The sequence below is a fragment of the Pollicipes pollicipes genome, unplaced genomic scaffold (genome assembly GCF_011947565.3).
Source record: "Pollicipes pollicipes isolate AB1234 unplaced genomic scaffold, Ppol_2.1 Scaffold_7261;HRSCAF=8764_pilon_pilon_pilon, whole genome shotgun sequence".
In the NCBI taxonomy this organism is placed as follows: domain Eukaryota; kingdom Metazoa; phylum Arthropoda; class Thecostraca; order Pollicipedomorpha; family Pollicipedidae; genus Pollicipes; species Pollicipes pollicipes.
In genome coordinates, this window is record NW_023597054.1 from 29150630 (window position 1) to 29170513 (window position 19884).

Here is a 19884-nt window from a genome sequence, read left to right on the forward strand (position 1 = left end):
CGTGCCGGGCCGGGGCCCCTGAATGAGACCTCCGGCTGGCTTTTCGGGCCCTTAATGCCAGGCACCGACGGACCTTTCAGGTCCCTCGGAACCTAGCGTGAGTACGTACCCCCTGTGCTCCCCCCTCCGCCTGTGCTGTAGGTTTTGACCTCAAATGGCCCAAACGCACATATTTTCTACTGTGAGCGTGAAGGCAAACTACCGAAGGGATTTGGTAGTAGTAAGCAGCGGTAGAAAAAAAATTTGGCAGCCTATGAGCGCGCGTTATTTCTCCGTGGGGCTTGAGGACGCGTCGCGCGAGCGTAGGGGTGTCGGCGCGCGGTGTTGCGCGTGAGGTAATAGTATGGGGACTAGGGGGTTGGCGTGTACTGGCATTGATAATGCAGGAATATAGGTATCATTTAGAACGTAGTTTTGCAATGCGAGTCGGGAGGGAGCCCGAACAGGGAAAATAAGCTTCCTGCAACCAAAATACGCTAAGGCGAAGTTTTCCACGCATCGGGCTGAGTCTTCCCCAAGGTGGGGAAGACTCAGCCCGGGGACTCAGCCCAAGTCGGGGGAAGGGGGGGGGGGGGGGCACTGACCGATAGGTGCTACTGGGTTAGAGTTGTCTATTCCCCGCACGCGTGCCGTCTGTGAAACGTTCAGAGCTCATGATTTGTGGGGACAGGACAGGTGGTGGCCTTACATGAGATATGCAAACCTGGGGATAAGGCTTCATATTGGATTAGGGAGCTCTAGCTGCCTTGCAGACTTCGAGAAGACAGTTGGCCCCATTTGGTGAGGAACATGGTTTTGATGTATTTGGAAGGCACGGCTAGCTATTTTTCTGCGTAAATCACCCTTAGACTACCTTTGCATCGGGCCCTGCATGTTTGATGGATGTGCTAAAACCGACATTTTAAAATGGTTCATGTGTTGTCCAAAATTGAAATGATAGATTAGAAGTCTTCCTATGTCAGCCTTGTGCAGACATAATGTCTTGATGTTTTTATGTCCATTAATGTCACAATGTCTCCATGTGCTTAATGGCTGTGTTGTTCGGGTGTAACCTACCTCGCCCTTCCATGCTGTTGAAGTTTTTGTAGAATGTCAACATTTTCAGGTCTTATCTGTTGGTAACATCCACAACCTGGCAGACCTATGTCATTTTTTGCTGCAGGTTGTATATGCAAAGGATCACCATCCAGCACAATGTCAGACAAGACAACATCTGGAATTTTTAAGTATTTGTTTGACCAAAACCGCCCTTATAGTGTCACAGATATTCACATGAATCTTCACAAGGAATATGGGAAAACTGCTATTCAAAAAAGTTTAGACACATTAGTTGAGGTAAGTTTTCTGGTATTTTTCTTAACACCGGTGAGAAAGCCGTCATCTTTGAGGGTGTTCATGGCTTGAGTTACCTGGCTCATGTAAAAAGCTCAAGGTTTGCTGTATTCATCATTGTTTTGCTTTTGTTTTGACCATATCCAGGGCATGGCACAGTCCCTGTAATGTCAACAGGTTATGCACATGTTTCTGTTTGTACATGAAAATAGTATATATAAACAACAGATGAGCCTTCCATGCTTGTCTATCAGTGCTTGCTGATAGTTGAATGCTTCTACAGCACATCTAGTGCTGATGTTTGAGGAACATAGGCTACATTTGTTTGGAAACAACATTGGCTTTTAAATGTAAATGTAAACAACATTGACTCGGAACATTGGCTTTCAAAACTATTATATGCAATGAGTGTTGCTGTTGGCTGATTTCTTTGTCCTTCCAGGAAAGGAAAGTGCTGGAAAAAGTGTATGGAAAACAGAAGGTATATGTTGTAAATCAGGAGTTGCATCCCAAGGTGGAAGAATCTGAATTGCGAAGCATGGACGCAAGGCAAGTGTCATAAAGGATCGGGTCATGAAATGCATTTTGGAGCTCTCACTTGTACATGACATTCCGGACTACCGATAATGGTGGTCCTTGGAGTGCATGATGTAAGTCTTGGAGATTTGTGGGCACATGTAACTTAAGATAATTAGTCTCGAGAGCCATGGTGAAAATGACCGTTTTCTTTGGCAGGCTATGTGCACGGATTGTTCGATTGTAGGCTCCATTTGCTCACACATTGGTTAGGGTGAGTGCTGTAGCCGTTTGTCAGCGGCGTTACTTTATAACTTTTGGGTGCTGGATCCTCCAAAGATGTTAGGTTTTACCAGTAATACAATGATCTTAATGATGCATAGAAATATTGACAAAAATATCGAAATAGGTACAGGTAGAGCACCCCCCAATATTTTTGTTTTGAGGGGGAATCATACACCACTTGTCTGGGCTAGTCGTTATCTATATACATAGATGCGTGGCGTGGGGAAATAGTGGTTTTGTTTTACACAGACTGTTTATTTTATTTCTTCTCCACAGAATTGCACAGCTGACTTCAGAGCTAACTGGAGAAGGACTAGCATTGCGGGAAGCTGAGGGCAAGCTGAAAGCTCTAACCAGCAGCCTTACGTCAGCACAGGCCAAGCAGGCACTAGTGGAGGTAGCTGAAACGTTTTGTCTGATCTGGATGTTGGGTTGACAAGTTGTGCAAAGTTGCGTGACTGCTATTTCTGTGTGATGCAATTTAAATGTTAGAACAGCCCTTTCAGTTGAATCAGTGCGATTTAAATGTTAGAACAGCCCTTTCAGTTGAACCAGTGCACATCAGGATGTGTTAGCTGTGAACGTCACGCTGTACAGAGGACTTCTTGCAAGCTTTGTTTGACCGCTAGATAATTCATCTCGTTTGGCAAGCACCATGTCATCGTCCCATTTTGGGCGGAACTCTTACGAAGCCTGTTAGTCTGACCAGTCAAGACGACACGATTGACGAACAAACTATCAGCATTGTCCGGTCCTCCGTTTGAACCTCGCTTAATATTTCAGTGCGAGGACGACATCCGCGAGAAGACTGAGAAGTTAAGTCAGTTGAAAAAATTGTCCGGTAACGTAACAGCTGATGACAGACGGCGGGTGCAAGACCAACACCGGAAGTCGCTTGGGGAGTGGAGGAAGCGGAAACGCATTACCAACGACATCGTCGACGCCATCATGGAGGGCTATCCGAAGAAGAAAAAAGATCTGTACGAGGAGGTCGGTCTGGAAACAGATCAAGATGTGGGCGTTACACTGCCATCGTGAAGATGCAGCTGTGTGTGCTTGCAGGTACTAGCACACTGTTTCTGGAGTTTAAGCGTTGTTTTTGTGTTTGTGATAAATGATGAACTGTGAAATCGCCTTGAAATGTCAGCGTAGGTGCACGTTTTGCTGACGTTATATGTTCGAATGTGTGTTAAAATACATTTGTTACATTCTGCTATCATTTGTTCTCTTCCTAGTTCCGCGCAGTGTGTTTTCTAATTCGACCATCGCGGAACTAAATGGTTCGGTACCGGCCTCATGAAGGTCCAACTTGAGGAGTGGGTAAGCATTCCAGGCAACGCCGCAACCTTTTCTGGGAGGAGCGGAACGTTGCACGACGCACCGTCCATGCTCGCTTGCCGTGGACACGGTCACCCAGGTCTACAAGGTCGTTTACGTCGCAGATAGTCGCACCCCGCCCTTACCATCCAGGCTATGTATTACCTCTCACGTACGCCACGCTGGAGCCCCTGAACTGAACTGCAGTCTGAGCCGTGGTTTGATTGCGAGCATGGATGGGGCTTTGACCATGTGGGATCTCTCTCCCCCAGTTTAAATCATGTCATTATGAGGCTCGAATCGCTGAAACCCCCTTTTACCAGACACTGAAGCCGGTAACATGCTTACGGTTTAGCTCGATTTATACGCTTTGGGCCGTTCATGGCGTAACGTGGACGCAAACCGTTCCCAGCTGATTAGTGAACATATGCAAGTTTGGATGCTCCATTACAGCCACACTCGTGTTTGACTCAAATGTTGTCAAATGACTCAAATGATGTCAAACTATAAATAAATGAACATATTTGGCAACCTCCAGAATAGCTTTGACATTAAGAAGTGACCTCTGGTTTGAAGCCGATGTGATGGTGATAATGATGGTATATGATGGTGATATAACTAGTGGTGCGTTTAGGACCTCATGTACCAGTAACTAAAGCACTCGCTGTATTTCGCGGGCTGAGGGCATTGAGGGGACTCAAGTACGCATGAGGGGGGGGGGGGGAAGTCGGGGGCCCCAAAGGATAGAAAGTGACACAGCCCTGTATGTCCATGAGCATTTGACAATATCGCTCATCACCTTTATAACGTAACGATGGGCCAGACAAGCCAGATACCTCACGGAACGTCCACATAAATGTCTCCTGTCTGCAGCCGACACCCGTTCTGACGGCTTCGCGACACCAACATTTCACCCCCGCCCCCCCCCCCCCCCCCCCCCCATCTGCGACTGCCATCCGATGCTGTTCACATTCGCATTCAGCTGGCAGATAGAAGACGCATGGCTGGTATAACTGACCTAGCATTACCACCATATGTACCCTGAAGGTAATTCTGGACGCGACTGTAGCTCGTGCATCTCGCACGCCCGCTGTGGGCTTTGAATTAAAGCATGCGATACATATTTGTGATGAGATCGAGTATCCTGCGGCCTGCTGTCGCACTGCTCCAACCAGATCTTGTTGCGCTGATCTTCAGTGCCAATGTTCGCCAATCGGTTGACTTTCTTAAAGCCAGGGCTGATGACCACAGCTGCGAGATAAAGGACTGTGTCACTCAAAAATTTCGTTTATTTTCGAAATCAAGCCAGCTTGCCGATCGCCAGCAAACACCGAAACTTTGCGTACCGGCAATCAAAGAATGCACTTAAAGACAACTAATCCACGAGGTCTGTGTTTAACCACATCGAACGAACGAACTCAAAGGCTGCAAAGATCATGGGCTCAACATATAAAAATACCGACCACTATTTGGTGGAATGCTCACAACTCCACAACACACCAGATATAGCCCGTATGCACAACCCCATACACTGTTCACCTGTACCGTTTCTTATTGATCACAAAGCAGCACCTGCTAATTTAAAGCATCGCCATCAGAGCACAGCAAAATTTGACTAAGCAAGTGGGGAGGGTGACGTAACACACTTCCAACGCTAAAGTGCTGTCCTCAGAACCTCCAGAGGACTAGTAACTGTTGGTGCCGTTCACAACCGCTAGATGTCGGTCCACTACGCTGCCAGCGAAAGACGTCTACACGTCCAGCTTGGGAGGCAACTCGCCGTCGGCCACAATGGCATTGTAGGCCGGCGGCAGGTCCTTGACATTGGCGGACTTGGCATCCTCCGCGTGCTCGCCCACCAGGGAGTACTTGGGAGGCAGGTCCTCGGCGATCTCCTCGTGCTGGTAACAGCGAGCTACGGTCACAACAGAGGCACGACCACTTTGTTCTCTCTCCACGGACATTGCCTCTCCTGCCACAGAGGCTGGTGGCGTTCATGTTTCGTGATAATAAGCCTCTCTGTGCCTTGCCGCATCACACAACTACCTCCATTGGCCGGCCGTTTGCCGTCTGCCGATTTGCCCCCGCTGCCTTGACTTGTACCAGATAAGCGCCAGGTAGGAAATGCCGCCGAGTTTTCCCTTATACGCGAGCTTGACTCGCCCCCCCCCCCCCCCATGATAACCTACCAAGTCGTCTGGTGTATGCACTAAATCAAGAAAGACCCACGTAACGTTAAGTCATGTAACAGCTAAACAGCACAAACAAACAGCAACAGCTAAAGTTTCGCCTCGAAAGCGTCGAAGCATCCTGGCGCAAGAGCCCAGTTCCATCATTTTCCCCCACTCGGCACTCCTGAGCGGCGTGTCGCGGCCCAGCTGGGCGCGGCCGTACCTGGATGAGGGCGTCCTGCTGGCGGCGGCGGCGGCGGCGCACCACGCACACCAGGCAGTAGCAGGTGTACAGCACCAGCGCCGTGCCCAGCAGCAGCACGGCCAGCATCACGTAGTGGGGCGTGCAGCGCCAGACGCGACGCCAGCCGCTGGGCGCCGCACGCAGGCCCGGTGACACTGCCGGCGCGCACGGGCCCCGTTACGCCAGGTGGCCGGCGGCGCGGCACGTCACGAGCGAGCACGACGACAAGGTTCAGCCGGGGGCCGGAAGAGAGGTGACGCAGACCCCGGGAAACAACTGAGGCGGTGGCAGGGCACGGCTTGGCTGGAGGATGCAGCTGGTTACCCAATGCCAGAAAATTAACGCCGGATTCTGCCATCTCGCATGAAGGGCACGGACACCAGAAGTGCCGTCTGCGTCCTTAACACGAGTGTCCAGTTCCGCCGTACGCTGACTCCGCAGTGCAAGCCGCGGCAGCTCGGCGCCTCTTTGGAGCGGGGTCCGGGCGACCGATCGACTGGCTGGGTCTCATGCGGTATGAACCCACTTAGTTGTAGCGAATACACAGCCCGGGCCCGGGCCCACAGCCCGGGCAAGGTAACCTCAATATACGGTTCGACAGGTCTCAGTGCAGTCTCTGGGTGATCTCCGAGTCTCCGAGTGATCAGTCGGAACAGATGGTGAATTCAACTCCAGCGACGTTTTCCGGGGCGCTCCACCGGAAGCGCGCACTAAGGCTCGCCCTGGCCCGGCTCCCGAACGACACGTACCCTCGACGCGCACCGCCTGGCGGTTCTCGGCGGCCTGGTGATCCAGCTCCGGCTCCTCCGCGCCGCGCATGCGCAGCATCATGCGCTGCATTGTCTCGCGCATCCGCTGCACCATGTCATCCAGGGCGCGCGGGAACGGGCTGGGCGAGTCACCGCCCTCGCCTGCCGACCAGACAGCCACTTGAGATGCGGAGGCACGACGTACGCCCGGTGACAAACGAGAGAATACGTCTGCGTTACTCAAAGCGCTGTGTGGAGAACGTGCTGTATCCATCCATGAATCCGTCATCTCTGTTCGCCAGCTTTCGTACTAAAGATAGATCTCGTGACACGCGCTTGACCTAGATGCACCCTGAATACATGTTTCACAAAACCGGGGATGACCTTACGACCCTGATCAGTTTCGTCTACAAAAACAAAGCTGTGAACGGCAAAATACGATGCTGGCGACCCAAGTGCCGATGGCGGGCGTTCTTTTGCACAAGACGCCACACAAGCGAGCATGACAGCGCGCACCGCCGGTGAACGTGGGGAATTCCCCAGACCGCCTGCACGTGGTCGAGGCGCTCCAGTCACGAGCCGCCTCAGCTGCAGCCAGGAACGTCGCAGGGCGCGCCAGCCGAGCTATCGGGTGGCAACGGGCACGTGACCCTGATGCTCAGGCCGGCGACGGGTTCACGTCAACTAGCAACGGACAGGAGAGGACATGGCAATGGCTGGGAAGGTCGTCCCAGTGTCCACTCACCCAGCTGGGAGCCTGATCACGTACGTCGCAGCGACTGATGCTCATGGCCGATGGGATCCAGTAATGCGTTAGGTAGTGCGCAAGTTTCTGTTAAGCCGTGTGGGTTAATCAAAATGCGAGAGATGGCGTGTGTCGCGCAACCAAAGGTTCGCTCATCTCTCCGAATGTGAGAAATCCAAGCAGCTTGCGCCGAAATCTCCGCATAGTTCACGCGCACTTGGTGCCCTCGCGTTCGTGCCTTTAAAATGAGCCGCGTTTGGAAGCCTGGAGGCGGTGCCCGCTGATCGGTGGCCACGTCTTCTGCAGAGGAGAGGAACGGGGAGCACGCTCCAGCCGCGCCTGGACGGAACGTGACCGTGTCTAACGTCGGCGTGCCAGGACGCGTCGGCACGTACGTCCGGCGCCGGCGAGTCCGTCGGCGAACCGACTGACCGTGTCTGGAGATGATGACCTGGGCCGGGCCCTCGATGACGCGCATCTTGTCGCCGTCGTGCACCAGCACGGACGACTGCGAGCGGCGTACCTCCTGACCGTCGTCCGTGTCGTACGTGAACTTGCGCACCACCGACATCACCACCGGCGCGCCCTCCTCGTCCTGGACAGACGATGAGTCACGGTCAGGGGGGACCGATTGGCATCACCACCGGCGCGTCCCCCCCGTCTTGAACAGCAGGTGACTCACGGTCGGGGGGGACAGCTCGGCATTACCATCGGCGCGTCCTTATCGTCCTGGACATGCGGAGAGTCACGGCCAGGGGGAAACCGACAGGCAGCACCACCGGCGCGTCCTCCCCGTCTTGAACAGCCGATGACTCACGGCCAGGGGGGACGGATCGGCATCACCAACGGCGCGTCCTTATCGTCCTGGACATGCGGAGAGTCACGGTCAGGGGGAACCGGTCAGGGGAACCGATAGGCATCACCACCGGCGATGATAATCAGTCCTCTTGAAATTGACCAGAACCAGCAGGACCAGGAGCAGGAAACATGTCTGCCTGTTTGATGTTGAAATGAAATTTTGGACAAGCAGAGACGCTTCCGTTAGCATTTTAAGGTACACCGACCGGAAGGTCTTCTCACGTCTTGTGAATTTTGCACTGAGAAATCTGGGGAAATTCCATAAACAACTTCCACATCATCTTACCTGTCATACTGGTCATGGCAAAAACATGTGTTCGGTTTGCTGATTCGTAGGCAAACGCGACACGCACGCACGCACGCACGCGCAGACACACACACACACACACACACACACACACACACACACACACACACACACACCACACACACACACACACACACACACACACACACACACACACACACACACACACACACACACACACACACACACACACACACACACACACACACACACACACACACACACACACACACACACACACACACACACACACACACACACACACACACACACACCACACACACACACACCACACACACACACACACACACACACACACACACACCACACACACACACACACACAACACACACACACCACACACACACACACACACACACACACACACACACACACACACACACACACACACACACACACACACACACACACACACACACACACACACACCACACACACACACACACACACACACACACACACACACCACACACACACACACACACACACACACACACACCACACACACACACACACACACACACACACACACACCACACACACACACACACACACACACACCACACACACACACACACACACAACACACACACACACACACACACACACACACACACACACACACACACACACACACACACACCACACACACACACACACACACACACACACACACACACACACACACACACACACACACAACACACACACACACACACACACACACACACACAACCCACAGCCACACCCACACCCACACCCACACCCACACCCACGCACAAATTCAAAAACACAGTTCAAACAAATTGTCTGACGTAGCCACTGGTAAACCACGGGGTCTGGTTCCTCGCGAAACATAGGACTTCACCCAGCAATAGGTCCATAGGAGCTTGCCAAGGTCATCACTTGCCCGGCTCAGACTTGAGCCCCTTGACAGTCACGCAGAGCAGTAATTTGGCTTATCCTGCTTTTGTCGGACTGCATGTACCATGTCATTAACAGCAACAGCTGCACAGTGACACACAGCGTCTATCAGTATACTGTCGTACCCTGGCATAAGAGTATGCATAGAACTTATGCCTATGTAAACATTCCTTCAAGCAATGAAAGGAGTGTTCAGGGGTAGAACATCAAGGGTACCTGGTCCTTCCCGACAGCGCAGCGCAGCGGAATCTGTTCGTGTCCTCCGACGGTTCAGTGAGGGTCCGCGTGTGAGCGGCTGCGTGTGAACACCTGTCGATCGTTTGTCTTACATCGCGCGACCGTGCCTGCCACTTTTACCACCGCGCTTCTGTACGAAGCCGTGCACGTTCTCCACGCCAGCCCGATCCTTCGGCCGGTCACATCGGTCTGCCAGCCTGGTCCTGACGGCTGTCGTGCGCGGCTGACCACGCCCGCTGTTGGTGGGCTTCGTTTGGCAGGTGACTACGTCGGAGCACGTAGCACACGTGCTGAGTGTCCGCCGGCGGGGGTGCCTCTTCTCCGGGGGCTGTGGGGCTGGCCGTACCTGCTCTTTGGGACGCTGGTGGCGGCATCCGCTCTGGCACGAGTGCTGCTCCACCAGTATCGGGTAGGCCGTCTCACAGTCTGCCAGTCAGAATCAATACCATTGAAACATATGCACGCTGCACCGCTTTCATGAACAGGAAAGCACGATTCAATTTAGGGTTATCCGCACGTTACCATACTTCGGAAGGGCACGACGACCGATGCTTGTGCGTGCCGCTTTTTCAGCGGTTTCTTTTTTCGTGTTAGTTTGGAACATCGCTCCATCCACAGCAGAGGAACAACTTTTGGTCATAAGTGACAACGAGCGACAATGTCACGTGATGGCCACCAAGAATTAGCAACAGCACATGTCGTCTGTACCGACCTCGTCACCAGGACCAGTACGTAAGTTGGCGAGGGCAACATCCCAGCAGCGATCTATTTATGCTAACACTTCAGGGCTATTTGTTCAAGCGATATCGCCCACTAGCCAAACATTGGAGCGTCAGAACACGCCAGTAAAGCCGGCGAGCCGTGTTGACGAGCTGGAGACTCACCTTTGGTGCACTTGTCCCTGTGCTCTCCGGCGGCCAGTTTGGGCTCGGTGGCCTCGGCCAGCGCGAACAGACGGCATCCTCGCTCGCAGGCGGCCGCCGAGCCGGCCGCCGTCTCCTGCCGGGACAACCGCGGGGTCACACACCGTCAAACACGCGCCCCAGAGAGGTGCCAGCCAGCGGACCGGCGGTGCCAAACAGTCGCAGACGGTCGGACATGCCGGCACGATGACGACAGGTTCGACATGCCGTTTGAATGACAGGAGGTTCGACACGCTGCCACAATGACAGGAGGTTCGACACATCGTCACAATGACAGGTTCGACACGCCGTTTCAATGACAAGAGGTTTGACACGCCGTTTCAATGACATGACGTTCGACACGCCGCCACAATGACATGTTCGACACGCCGTTTCAATGACAGGAGGTTTGACACGCCGTTTCAATGACATGACGTTCGACACGCCGTCACAATGACAGGTTCGGCACGCTTCGACACGCTGCCGCAATGACAGGAGGCCCGACCCGCCGTCAGTCGTGCCTGGTAAATCCTGCCGGACACACCAATAGGCCACACGCTGACATCGACTGCCAGCGGACAAGTCCGGCAGAGCGCCGGCGAAGTCACGAACGATCGCCGAGTTGAACTCGCCTGGCAGATACGGGCATTTCAAAATGCATGCGCCATTCCTTTGACGAGCCCGGTATTCGACAGCAGAGGTCAAATCGAACAATGTGCTGTCCATGGGTGACAGAGGCATCTGCCAGTAACGTCATGCACCAGATGGATGCAAGAAAGTAATATGGCAAGGTCACGCGAGGGCTGCACGATGGCTGAGCGACCGCGGAGCAGACGCGGTGTCACAGACTAACTCGGACGCGGCCGACATCGACCGGTAACTTCCCGAGTCATGACCGTCGCTAGCTCCGAACCGACCCATGACATGCACCGGGAATAGAAGTGATATGCAATGCCGAGGTAAATGACGTCCACGTCCTTCGTATCCCCCAGTCCTGACCAATCAGCGATACGACTGAGCACGCCCGCTGCTCGCACGAAGCGCCTTGTCATCACGTTCACCGGCAATGTCGTGACAAACAGACCCCGTCGCGTTTTCACCATTATCACGCGATAACGACACATCGAACGCCATGGCGTTCCAAGCACCACAGCCCGGCGGCAGCGACCAAACGTCCGGCTATCTGAACCGGGCAAAGACCGCCAGCGTGAAACGTTTCCGCGTTTCGACTTTCCGACCATGACCGCCGGGCACACACGCCACAAAATGGAGAAGCGGAAGCCGGCGACCCGTGCAAGCCGTGCAGTGTGAGGAAAGTCGGCAGCACCACCTTGGCTGCAGTGGCGTGACTACGTGCCAAATCGATGTTGGCACGTCGTGTCAAGGAAACCTGGCAGCTGTTGTCAAGCCATATCGAGAGGCAAATACAACTTAATTTAAATTCATAAGCTCGTGTATGCCGCACGCGCAGTATCATGCCGTGTACCAGCGTCAGTACCACAATACCTGGGAACCACACTTTTAAATGCTTGCCTTAATTGGAACGCGGCTGCTGGCCATCATTGGTGACACACAGATACACGCACACACAACACACCGCTGCGACATCCCATGGCAAGCACTCGCCCTCCGCTCCGTGCCGTCATCCCCAGCCTGCGGGGTACTCACGAACTCTGTGCTGCATTGCTGGTAGCACTCTGCGTTGCGCTCCTCCACTTGTTGTTTGAAGTCAGGCGCGGCGGCGTCGGCCGGCTGGGTGGCGTGCACCAGCGTCAGGCTCGGCTGGTGGACCAGCGGGAGTGGCACGCCCAGACGCCGCAGAGAGAACAGCAGCTGGGCCGAGCTGGTGCCGACCAGCAGCAGCACTGCCAGGGCCAGCCTCATCGTGTCTGCCAGGCAGGGGCGCCCGTCAGACGATGGCCGGGGCCGGTACGAGGCACGGGGGCCGGACAGAGACGGGCCGCGAGTGAGGCACACGGCGGCAGGCAGGGGACGAGCCAGTCACACGGTGGACCGGCCGAGTTGCGTCGGTCATCTCCACGGGAAGGGAACGGCAGCGGGCTTGGTGGTCGGGAAGGCGATCCTGGACAGCGGAACGAATCCAATGCCAGGCGCTGAGGAGCGGGGCGTAACGAAAGGCTAAGGCAGGAGGTACCAAGCGTACCGAATATGTTGTAGAGCGAGGAGCGGATGTGCCTGTGGGATGCCGAGTGGCAGATATACAAGTGTGGACTGCGGTTACTAAAAGACTGGAAACGGAGGAAGATAGGGTGGTGGGGCACACGGGTTTAAACAGAAGCGGGGCGGGGGCTCTGCCAGGGCAGATGTGTGGGTGAGGCCCGGCCCGATACAAGGGACATGACGGCAGGAGGTAATCTGGGGCGCCCCACCGTTGCCCGCAGGCACCGTTACAGAAGATTCGCCGCCATGGCGACGACTCCGCATCACGCTTTCAGTGTTTGGCTGCTCGAAACTTTTCTTTAACTGAAGCTGAAGTGGCGAGGTAGACGTAATCACGCGTTGATCACCAGATATATAGGCAATAATGCGATAACCTCCTTCGAGACCAATCCGTCGGTGTTTTCCGCTCCACAAGCCTCCTCGTCGTTCGTCGCGCCCATACACCGGGAAAACGGCCCAGCTGGCCGGGCTGTATCGATTTTCTGCGCTGTCACGAATACAAACTTCACGTGTCGCCCAAGCAGCGCACGTCGCACTGCAGCACTGTTTCGACCGCTCCCTGATCGTCGACGCCAGAACCAGCCTCTGCTGCACTGGATATCATCACCTCCCGCTGCTCCAGAGCGGTCCGTGATTACTTCCAGTCTAGCTGCGATTGCATGTTGTCTGCGGCAGTTGCAACGCTCAATACTTGCGCGGAGGAAGTTTGCCAAATCCAAACACCGCTGACGTCTCCGAGAAACAGTTCCTGGACGGAACTTTTACCAAAGCCACTTTCCTCTCGCAAACGCAGCGCTAATGACCGCAGCAGCTAAGCGAGTCGATAAATAGCTTCCACTTGGCACCCATCTTGGCATGACACTTTGACAACCCCCCCCCCCAAAAAAAAAACAACAACGCTGCCTGGATTTGCATTTACTGACACAGCAATATCCCTCCACCAATTCCTTGACTGTTCAGCCCAATCCAAAAGCGCTCAATAGCATTGCAACTTTCATTCTTGACAAGAAAGTGCAAAGACGGTTTTCCATGATGCTGTCGCTTCTACTAACGTCAGCTATTCCCGAGTGAGAGAAGGAAGAGTCGCATCGAACAACAGATATGAACGGACTATGCCGCCCAAAGATAACTTTTAAGTTTAAAACTGAGTCTCCCTTCACTAGAGGAGAGGGTCAGAAAATATGACCAGGAAATGGGCCAAACGCGTCCCTGGCGGGGGTTTTCCTGGAACCATGGATTGAAAATGTCACGCCTTGGATATACAGCACACACATCAGTCCATGCACCAGGCTTACAATAAAACAGATATAAGATTGCCTACCTTTCAGACACGTGTATTAAGCATGTCTGGATTTGGTAAACCATTTTGACACATTTTTCGTACCTTTGGTGCCTACCAGGTAATTAAAAATGTACCCGGGTAATTTTGAGTTGTGCCCGTTATGGAAAATATTGCATACGCCCCGCCACACACCACGCACTTTTCGCAGGTTTCCTTCCTGTAGATAAATGTTGGTTTCGATGAAATGATGGAACCGACCCCTATTTTTCCCCGTAACTTTACGATCATAACTAAAATTCTGCGTCAAACCACCAGCAGGCGTCCTTTCGCACCTTTCACGCAAATCCTGCCTGGCACCCTACACCTAGCCAGTACCAGCGCGCGGACCGGAAGCCCACCGCGGTGGCAGAGACGGGTCCCAGGTTCGGACGGCGCACGTCCTGCGGCGGCGACGCGTCCGCAGCTCACCCAAGCCTGTCGCTGAGCGCCGGCCGGCTGACGCACTGCAGACGGCGCAGTCTCTCACCGGCCGCCCCACAGGCCCCGTTGACGCGGCCACATGTGACGGCGTTCGGCGCGGGCCGCTCTCACACACACGCTCCACATCGCAGATTCTACGCCAGCGTAGCAAGAACGGCTGCCGTCATCCGGCTGCGTCGAAGCACGGTGTGCATAAATATCGGACTGGGAGCAACGGCTTCCGTAGTGCTACGAGACGCTGACCAGGGAATTATGACGAGTATTCTGAGACTGGGATTGGGAGAGCGCCAGCTCTTGCATCGATACATGGGGCCGGTCGATGGTTACCAGGCGTCGTCGGGCTACCAAACAAAACCCAACGTGTGCCGAAAACATTGTGGCTTGGGGCGCTATCAACGACCGGTGTCAACCGCCAGTCAGAACAGCAATCATAAAGTGGTCCGCCACACCCTGCAACAAAACGAAAACCCAAATTGTTCTGCAAAGCACACCCTTTTATTCTCCATTGCTGCCTGCTCGGAGAAGTGCTACACAATAAGGCAAAATACCAAGTTCAAAATGCGCTGAAACATTCCTGTCTTTTAGCCCTGCCCAAGCCCAGAATCCAAAGGTCCATTCATTATTGTGTACAGGATTACAGCGATTTAGTCTTAATCTTATTATGCAGTGTCACCTACAGCACACACAGCATCCAATGTCTGCACTGGGAGTGCAAATGAACAAAACCCTTCAGCACAAGGCCAGCAACAAGTGCTGGATTGGTAATAAAACTGATCACCTTCTATAGTCATTTTCCTTGATCAGCAGTGAATCAAATCTCCTTCTTTTGATCAATCCTGGATTTTGTGGGGTAGCACTCCAAAACCCTAGCCATCCATGAGCAATCCTGTTGCCAGATAACTACTCCAGTCATATGTATGACCACAGTCTGTGTATTTAGCTCTGTTATAAAAATGACAGTTCTGGACCCTTTTTAGGGTTTTGGTGATATGCATTTTGTGTGCAGTCTTAACCTGTGCCAAAGAACAACTTTACAGAGCTATGGCACTTTTGTTGCTCAACACAGATGGAACAGAAACCAGTTGGCTTTCATGGTGCACAGCAATACAGAAAATACCTTGAATATCCAAGACATACCAAGACTGTCATAAAATGGCAATCTTTTTCATCAAACAGCACAATGCTATTCCTCCATGTCTCACATTGCTGTCTTTGTATCTTACTCCTGTCACCTCCATCCTAGTGCTTCTACTTGGGTAAACATATTCCATATAGCCCTATTCACTTACCACTTGTGATTGGTAGATAATAGCTACCTACATCTAAGAAGAAATCATCATCCACTATGCTGAATTTTAAGATGACTTCTTCAAAAAATAAAAATTTCAGATATTGCTGGGGGCACTACTCATTCAAATTACCATTGAATCACATGTTCTTGAAAAACATTGTCTACAAATGTATATAGTGTATATATATATATATATATATATATATATATATACTACTCAAGACTGCAAAAAATACACATCAAGCAGAGCATGTCCAGCATAGCAGCAGCACCACAGCAATTTCAGTATGTGTGCAGCAAATAATTTGGGTGCCCGAAGTTTGAGGCACCATTACCACCAATTTCAGGACAGAGAGCCAATGCTTTACACCATTATGATGCTATAAAGGTAATTTCAGGGAATATTTGGAAATTCATCCAAATTTGGCTTGACCTGAGTTTGGTGTACATCAGTTCATGGTTCAGGTAACTTATGTTGGGTGAGCATCTGACTCAAAGGATGGATTTTTTGCAAACTAGACCTGTGGCACCACATTGGTCAGCATAATGCTGCACCAACAGTCATAGATGACAACATCTGAAGACAACAGAAGGCAGTCTGATGACATACTTTGCTTTTTGGGGGCATGTTTGGAGCAACCTAGAAGATAGCTGACTTGGGAAGATTGTTATAATGGAACAGTGACATCTTGAAAGAACTGAAGAAATTATACCAAATTTTCGGACAACCCAACACTTGCCAAATTCACAGTTTCTTTGAAACAACTGATCTTATTTGACCTCGCAATCAGAGGCAAGCAGCTAGCATGAAACGAATCGCTACCTGCGAAACAAAGCCATAACCGACTCCATAATGCGATATTAGTACCGTGATCTATGATACCCTAATCAGAGCCGTGGTACAGTTAATATACAAAAATCACAAACCCTTTATGCTTAGAAGGCACTCACCAAATCGTATTGCTGTACTCAATCGAAGACAGCCAACCCCCTGTCATCCACACGAATCACACAAACCACAATGTCGGCGGGGGGCGGTCAGCTGCTGCGCCAATATCATAACGCGAGAGTGCTGCCAGATCAATATACACCGAAGCAGTCCGCGAGACAAAGATCCGAGCCTCTTATCCTGTTTTCTTGCTTTATCTTTAAACCTGGCAGCATCCCGCTTATGTCGGACGTGGCTGCACGCGTCAGCCACGAGTGGACCGAAAGGCCCCCTGGGAAGAGGGGCCGACTGGGCGCCCAGCGCACACCCAGAGGAGTCCCAGCGCGGTCTAAAGCTCGGCGGATGTCCCCCCAGGCGCATGCAGCGCCTCCCCACCGCTAGCCGTTCTTCATTCCGTAGGCCTGAGATGATCATTTCTGGTCGAAAGGGTCCTTATTCAAACAACCAAACCAAGCAAATCGACACGACATCGTAGCATTCCACGGAAGTGCACAGTCAGGACAGTGTGTGGTCGAGTAAGTGCATAGCGATAGGCGTCGAGGCAAGGGGAAGCAAAGGCGGGTATGGAGATAGCAAAGTGAGGGGTCGCATGTCTCACCGGCTACCACGTTTTAAAAGTGAAGGCATTTTGGCGATAATGGTGACGCACGCAAGGAAGTGACACGAAAGTTGAGCATGTTTCCTTCTTAAGAGGAAAGCAGAGGCCAAGGGGCCGTACCTCCACCCCAAGGTCGTGAAACCATGCCATCCCCCCTCGACCTCTAAACGGCCGGACGTATGCTGTTGTGAGCATGCTACGTCATATTCAACGATTAATTGCATAGGTTTCTCGTTTTTCTACTATTTCGCCACTCAACTGTATCAACCGTCCACGCACGAACGCAGTGTAGGACGGTTGCGGGTCTTAAATGAGTAGTTTATTTGCTGGTGGATGGTTATCCCGTCAACGCACTGGCAGCTCGAAAAGTGCCCTAATCCGCTTTTCTATTGACTGGATCCCCAGTGAGCCGTTAACTTCATCACGCCCAGCCTTCTGGTCACAGAATGTCCTGCTCCCCGCACACAGCTGTTCCATGCGCGACACGGCGGCCCGATCCCAAGCCATCACCCTGGGATCATGTGTTATATGGACAAGGACAAAAATATCACTCAGTCCACAGGATGGCGCCACCAAATCTGCCGAGGTGGCAGCACTGAGCAAGTGATGAGAAAAGGACCAGGCCATATCATCATAGAGGTGGCGACACGCATTTTCACCCATGCAAGGTGGACGAAGGTTTTGTCATCGGTCCTAACTCCGAAGAGGTTCGCTTAGGTGAGCCTAATTAATTTTCGTTGAGGAGAAACACAGTCATGGAGGTTAAGTGCGTTATGCCTTCGCTGACATCAGTTACCTATTTTGATTTACTTAAGCATCTTGTCATAGCACCAAGCGCTGCTCGCACCAGAGCAACAGGAACTATTTGCACGCGTGCATATCTCGGACAACCAGTCAGTTATTGCGCTGAATGAAGACAAAGGAGGTGCGGCCGCCCTCTGTAGGGCATATACACATATATGTTATACACGCTTGTCTTTACCTTTTCTGACAAATGTTATGTTTTCAAATAACCGGACCAGTAGCAAAACCAAGCGAGGGAAAGTTTGGTGTCCCGTCCAACCCCTCCCCTTCCCCCGAGAGGTGGCGGGGCCCCAGCTAGGGCCGAAGGTTTTAATGTTTTTTATATGATGAGGCGCTCTTAGGGCTTTGATAACATCTCAAACACGCCCTCGAAACGTCAAAATGGTCCCTTAAGCCCAAAATGGCCTCCAAATAAAAACAGGGCCCCTATGGCGACAAAGCTGGACCTACTGCCTGCAGCCACTTTGGTGCCCAGTTTCGGCTCCCTCTTGGAGACATCCAGGCTATGCCACTGACACAGCACAGAGCGAAGTACAATTGCCCCCGCTGTGAACGTTGCAAAGTCCCCCCATCCCAGTTGCATTATATCACTGATGTGCGCGCATGGCGGCGAAAGCGGTTGCCCACCGCTCCGATACCGTGTTCAGATGGGGGACGAAAGACGCGTCTTCTTTTCTCCACGCGGCAACCAGCTGCCTAGAAACAGGTGCCGGAACGAGCCCGCTCTATCTGCTACTGCTCCAACATTCCAGCCGTATGATGGCTGCGAGCCTTACAGCGGGCTTGTGTTGTGATAGCGGCAGGATTGTCTGCCAGCAGCCGGGCGCACCTGAACATAACCAGACCAACACGCCATGGCGTCACCGCGACCTCCAAATAACACAGCGACGAGCCTCGTCGGTCGGGGTCGCCGCCAAACACGCTCCGCCAGCCACGCGCCGCGATGGAACAGCGCCTCGGCGCAGTGTGTTTAGTCTCCGTCTCGCCGCTCCAGACAGCCGGGTTCGCCGGCCGGCGGCCAGTCTCCGTCGATCCAGCGAACAGGTTCAGCGCGGTGTCGGCTTCCTGTAACACGTGAACTGGAAATGAAAATCCCCTTATCTGTGCTGTGCAATCCCCTCCCCCGCCCCGTCCCCAGGCTGAGTGGAAAATTGTTCCAGTGAAAGGGGCTTGCAATGAAATAGTCTCGTGACGTTGCGTACAAGCTTGCATTTGGCTCGTTATCTATATGTAATAAATCCCCAGTGACAGTCCGTAAGAGAATGCTTTGTTGGACGTTTAAGGCGGTTCCACAATGTTGGGCATTTAAGAGGGCCGGCGGCGTTTTTCTGTGTGGTGACCTCGGTGTCGTTGTCGCTGACGACTGAAGTCATTGTCTTGGACCATATAAAGTTGCATCACCATAAAAGGGTGTGAGGGTGCCATGTTTCCGGATAGGCCTGCTTGATTGTACACCGCCGCGCTAATCATACCTTTGCTCGATGCAGCCACAAGCATTCAATAGCGTCGCAAGGACTTTTTGGGCCACGCCCCCCACCCCCACCTCCACCTCCCGCACCGTGGAGGTGGCGGGATCCCTCTGGGCCCAAAGGCTTAGGTGCTTTCTGGCCGTTTAAGAACAGACCATAAAAATGGGCACTCGAGGCAACAAAGTGGCATACCGAGCCTAAAAGGCTTCCCTTAATAAAAGC

The 19884-nt window shown here is 52.7% G+C and overlaps 2 protein-coding genes across 3 annotated transcripts; one reads left to right on the forward strand and one right to left on the reverse strand.

The window, feature by feature from the left end:
- Nucleotides 1–278: 278 nt before the first annotated feature.
- Nucleotides 279–3297, forward strand: LOC119112865 (homologous-pairing protein 2 homolog). 2 transcript variants are annotated; one of them, XM_037237154.1, is made up of 5 exons: nt 279–335; nt 1163–1335; nt 1775–1881; nt 2410–2530; nt 2917–3297. In XM_037237154.1, the coding sequence occupies exons 2-5, from the start codon at nt 1195–1197 to the stop codon at nt 3169–3171; spliced, it is 624 nt and encodes a 207-aa protein (XP_037093049.1). In that variant the 5' UTR covers nt 279–335; nt 1163–1194; the 3' UTR covers nt 3172–3297. The 2 variants fall into 2 exon arrangements, with proteins under 2 accessions (XP_037093049.1, XP_037093048.1); XM_037237153.1 differs by lacking the exon at nt 279–335 and adding an exon at nt 616–780.
- A 1424-nt stretch (nt 3298–4721) lies between these two features.
- On the reverse strand, nt 4722–14587 carry LOC119112882 (transmembrane protein 59). Its single transcript, XM_037237177.1, has 8 exons — nt 14540–14587; nt 12277–12497; nt 10591–10705; nt 10053–10132; nt 7792–7954; nt 6615–6776; nt 5845–6020; nt 4722–5351 (listed from the first exon to the last, which is right to left on the reverse strand). The coding sequence occupies exons 2-8, from the start codon at nt 12490–12492 to the stop codon at nt 5202–5204; spliced, it is 1062 nt and encodes a 353-aa protein (XP_037093072.1). The 5' UTR covers nt 12493–12497; nt 14540–14587; the 3' UTR covers nt 4722–5201.
- Nucleotides 14588–19884: the final 5297 nt, after the last annotated feature.